Raw genomic sequence first — 5000 nt, 5'->3', positions numbered from 1 at the left:
GAGTGAACCCTGAATCAGAGCTCAGCAAAAGCACTGTCTGCACTGATTTGTGATAGTGTCCAGTGATGGAGCTGCATCAGGGGGCCCTAGACCTTCACGGTTGAGCTTACACAGGTGGCCCGACACATTATGGCCCTGCACTACAGACTCATGATGGAGCTCTTCCAGGAGGCCCATAATATAGCTGTGCTTAGGAGAGTAAGGTCTCAGTGATGTAGTTTCTGTGTGACTCCAGGTCTGGGAGTGGAGCCAGAGGTGCAGATGTTCCCCAGCTGATGGCTTTATTGGACAAATGGCCTTCATACACTCAGGTAGGGCTTTCAACATCACTCAGAGACCGCCTGGCAGACTATACACTCACAACGTGGACAGGGATGACGAGTTAGTCTCTGGGTGGGTTTGTGTGTGTGTGTGTATATCTGTCTGTATGCATACATGCATGATTCCTCATAGAATAAGTAGTAATACCCTGCTAAGTGACTCCATGTAATATAGCACTTACCTAGCATGTGCATCAGTGTTTGTTTCCTATAAACGTGCAAGACCTCACTGGGGTAATGCGTGCTTGGGTATACAGCCTGGGGCAGTATTGCATATGTGAGTGTGAGTGTGTGTGTGTGTGTCAGAAAGTGTGGAGGCTTTTCCTGGTTTTGTCTCTATGCTCAACACATGCAAATTCCACAAATACTGAGCTACAACAAAGAACTGAGATACTCAACTACATGTTTACACCAATAAACAACACAAATACTACACTACACATCATAACCAGAGTTGGCCAACAAAATGCATATAGTGAAAATGCATATAGGAGGATGGAGTGACAGGATAGGTGATAGTAGGAGGATAAAAAAGAGCATTGGGAGAGAAAGACAAAGAGAAATGGCGGAAGATAAACAATGAGGAAACAGGGAGAGGAGAGGAGACACTGAATCTGGGAAGCCAAGTATGTATCTTGGGGAAAAAGCTAGAGGCAAGAAATAACTTCAGTGATGTTGCATGTACATAGCTATGCAAGTATCTCATTGCTTTCACAGAAAGGATTTTTTCTCTCTGTCTCTCTCTCTGAGTGAGTGCGTGTGTGTGTAGTGTGCACATTGGCATGACTGTGTGTGTGTGTGCAGTAATTGTATGCATGGTCTATGTGTGTGTGTGTGTGTAAGGGTGCAAGAGAGAGCGACAGAGAGAGAAAGACAGAGAAAAAAGGAAGGCAGCTTTCTTCATTCTACCAGGGTAGGGTTGTGCCTTCTCACACAGCCTAAAATAACTGCCCACACATGGCCACCGCCTCTTTCAAATACACACACACACAGAGAAAAGAAACACACAGGTCCCAAGTGTACTGGGGAGATTAAGGGGTAGCACTATAAACGTACCCTTCCCATGAAATTACCCCCTGCCCCAAAGTGGTCTCTCTCTCTCACACACACACGCACACACACAAGCACGCACACTCCCCAATCAACCAAAAATAAATGAGCCCGAATGGATGCCCCTTTTTGTCACACTATGAGGGGATATAAGGTCAAAGACCATTAAATGCCATGTGAGCACACATTGTCTTCTGTAAGTGTGTTTTGTTTTTTTCATCTGTTCATCCTTCCTTCCTCCTTCCTTCCTTCCTTTCTTCCTCTCTCTTCCACTACGTGTCTGCATTCATGCGTCAGCTAACTCTTTCTCTTTCCATCCATATCCCTTTCGAAAGGCTATGAATCCAAACAGCAGAGCACAGTAGAGGGAGAGACGGGGGGAATAGGGAGGGAGAAGGAAGGAGGTAGAGAGAGGAGGAGGAGGAGAGGGAAAGGGAAGGAGGTAGAGAGAGAGAGAGAGAGAGAGGTAGAGAGAGCAGCAGGAAGAGGAGAGGGATAGAGAGCAGAAGGAGGAGAAGGAGAGACAGGGGGAATAGAAAGGGAGAAGGAAGGAGGTAGAGAGAGCAACAGGAGGAGGAGAGGGATAGAGAGCAGAAGGAGGAGGAGAGGGAGAGTGACAAATAGAATGTGGAGAGGGAGGTGATGCCACAGGATCCTGGGTTGGGCTCTCTGGCCTCTTTTGTGTGCTGAACCAAGCTCTCTACTGCCCCAGGCCTCACACTTCATCTCTCTCTCTCTCTCTCTCTCTAACCCCTTTCTTTCCCTCTTGTTTCTCTCTCCATTGCCAATTGTGTCATTAAAGGGAATTCCCATCTTCTCTCATGTCTGTATAGTAGACATTTTCTCTTTTTTCTCACTATCTTTTCATGCTCTACCCTTCTCTCTCTCTCTCTCTTGTTGTTCTCCATCTCTGTGGGACTCTGATGGTTAATGCCTGAGGCTTTTTAAATCTCAGCTCACACTGAGCCAACTCAATCCTGCCTCTGCCTTTTTCCTCACGATGCCTCAACGCACACACACACACACACACACGCACACTCTCTCTCTCTCTCTCTAATATTCTCTGTAGCTCTTTATTTTGCTGTTGTTTTGTATGTCAAGATGAGAATTCTAATGTGTTGTATGTGTTTAAATGGCATACTGATGTGGCTTAATTAAGGGGTGTTAACTCTCAGATCTCTACCTCTCTCTCTCTTTATCTCTTTCTGCCATTCTCCCTCCACCCTTCACCCAACCTTCCTCTGCGTCTTGCCCAGGAGCGGCGCTGGTAGCTGAGAGTCTGTGATGGTCTTTTCTCTTCCTCCTCCTCCCTCCTTCTCCCTCTCCCTCTCCATCACAATTCTGAGGTATGTGTGAAAGAGAGAGAGAGAGCTTTTCTCTTGCCCATTCTTCCCACCATCACTGTCACTCTTTCTATATTTTCCCTCGTTCACACATCCACACAGTGTCCTGTTCCCACTCTCTCAGCCAGCTCACTTCATGAGAGTTACATTAGCACAACAAAGGCATCTCAGCAACCGACCCAATAACCAATCTGCAGATAAGCTGACAAATGTAACAAATACTAAATCACACAGCAGGTAAGCTGACTGTTTCATTTAAATTTTGAACACATCATTTGAATTTTGAACACATCTTTTGTGCATGTCTTTGAACCGAATCTCTCTGTGCATTTCTCTTGTCCTCCTCTGCTGTGAAGACTATGAAGCCTGCACAGACTCCAGCTCTCTCTCTCTCTCTCTCTCTCTCTCTCTCTCTCTCTCTCTCACACACACACACAGGGTTGTGTTGTCGGGGACGTTACAGAGGATCCGCAGCTCACCACCCAACACACACACCCCTCCACTGTCTGCTGATGGGAACCACGTGTGTGTGAGTTTTAAGGTCCCTCTGAGCCCTTACTGTAGGCACTCTGGAAGAGCTCCCCTTATACTGTGCAAGAGTCAAGAGCCCCGTAAATGATGGTAAACGACCACAGCTTTCACGCAGACAAGTCTCTATAAAAACCACACACATATACGCACACCACATGACCACAGAGAAGACACAGGAGCGGAGAGAAAGTCGATGAGATCCTTAAGTCTGGGTCCTAGGTCATGAGTGTGAAGGGACGAGACAAGCTAATAAAAAAAACAATAATAATCATTTCAGAATGCATATGCTGCTGATTAGATTTAATAAACCCATAAAAATAGATTTAAGGTGAGATTTTTGGAGTTGGCAGCAGCTGGAGATTTCAGTCTACCTCCTGCCAGGAAAGTTGGAATAGATTGTATTTACTGTACAGTTGTACTAACCAAAACACGGTGGCTGTACCGGTCAAAAGCTGAACCAGCATTATGATATCACTTCAGCAAAACCTTTTTAAAACTGCTTTTTACAGCTTTTGTGGGGGAGTCAACTAGAGAGAACTGCTCAGTGTGTGAATCATAGTTTTCCAGTGAGCAGCTCTGTGGTGACTGTAGTCAATCTGATATGTTGTGGGTGCTGGTGGTGAAGTCAACTCTGGTTCCAGCTCTGGTTCCAACACACACAAGACCTAACAAAAGAAGCTAACGGTACATTTAGCTATAGCTCTCCCACTGAAGCCAGCATTACAGCTAGCTGTAGAGTTGATCTTGGTTATAGAGTGGAGGAGAAGTCAACTCTGGTGTGAACACACAACCTAGCGCAAGACCTAACAAAAGAAGCTAACCGTACATTTAGCTATGGCTCTGCCACTGAAGCCAGCATTAGAGCTAGCATTGGAGCTAATGTTGGTGCTAGTAGTGTGGTTAGTGCAGTAGTGAAGTTAGCATCAGTGAGCTAATGAGGATGGTGGTTGGAGCCGGCACTCACCTGCCACGGAGTTGGGGCGGGGCATGAGGTAGAGGGGGATGGAGTGGGCGGAGTGCGAGGAGGCGTGGTCCAGGCTGCGCTCGGGGATCTTGTTCAGGCTGTACGTGGAGGCGGCCATGTTCTCGTCCACGCGGTAGAGGAACGAGTCGCCGCCCAGGCCCATGCCCATGCCCATGGCCATGCCCATGCCCGCGCCAGACGACTTCTGCGTCTGCCACAGCTTCAGGCTGCCGCGGCCGCCGTCGCCGTGCTTACCGCCCCGCTCGGCGTTCTCCGAGTAGCTTGTTAGAGTGGCTGCACACAGGAGCCAGATGGGAGGAGAGGAAGAGAGAGAGAGAGAGAGAGAGAGAGAGAGATGGAGGGATGGAGGAGAGTTAGTGAAGAGTGGTGTACGGCAGAACACACTTTATTATTTATAAAAGGCTGATGAAACAGAAAACAGAGCAGAAGAGAAGAGGGGAAAAAGCATGGAATGGAACAAATTGCTCGCTGCTTTTTGCATTAGACCCCTTAAACCCCCATACTGGTCCAGACTGTACATAAACACCTCCAGGAGTATTGAAAGGCCCCTGCTCTAATGGTTAGGTTAGAAGAGGAACACTGTGAACGTTAAAGTGAAAGCTGCAGTGAGGGCCTGCTGGTGGCCATCTCCAGGTGTGTGTTCGTCACACACCGTGAACTCCAGTGAGCTGTACACATAGTGATGTGCGCTGAGTCAGTCTGTGCTCTGTGCTCTGCGCTGGCGGGGAAACTCATCTCCCAGCTCATCTCAGCAGTAGCAGCTTCTGAGGA

General features: G+C 47.6%; 1 protein-coding gene across 1 annotated transcript in view; it reads right to left on the bottom strand.

Annotated features, from left to right (window-relative positions):
* tanc2a (tetratricopeptide repeat, ankyrin repeat and coiled-coil containing 2a) overlaps positions 1-5000 on the bottom strand; it is a 153810-nt gene that overhangs the window by 27143 nt on the left and 121667 nt on the right. Inside the window, 1 exon segment of the mRNA XM_048246409.1 lies at positions 4209-4502. Coding sequence (XP_048102366.1) covers positions 4209-4502 — 294 coding nt within the window.

The sequence above is a fragment of the Alosa alosa genome, chromosome 6 (genome assembly GCF_017589495.1).
Source record: "Alosa alosa isolate M-15738 ecotype Scorff River chromosome 6, AALO_Geno_1.1, whole genome shotgun sequence".
Lineage (NCBI taxonomy): Eukaryota > Metazoa > Chordata > Actinopteri > Clupeiformes > Clupeidae > Alosa > Alosa alosa.
Note: the sequence above shows the minus strand (reverse complement) of the source record. Positions and strands in the feature narration are given on the sequence as shown.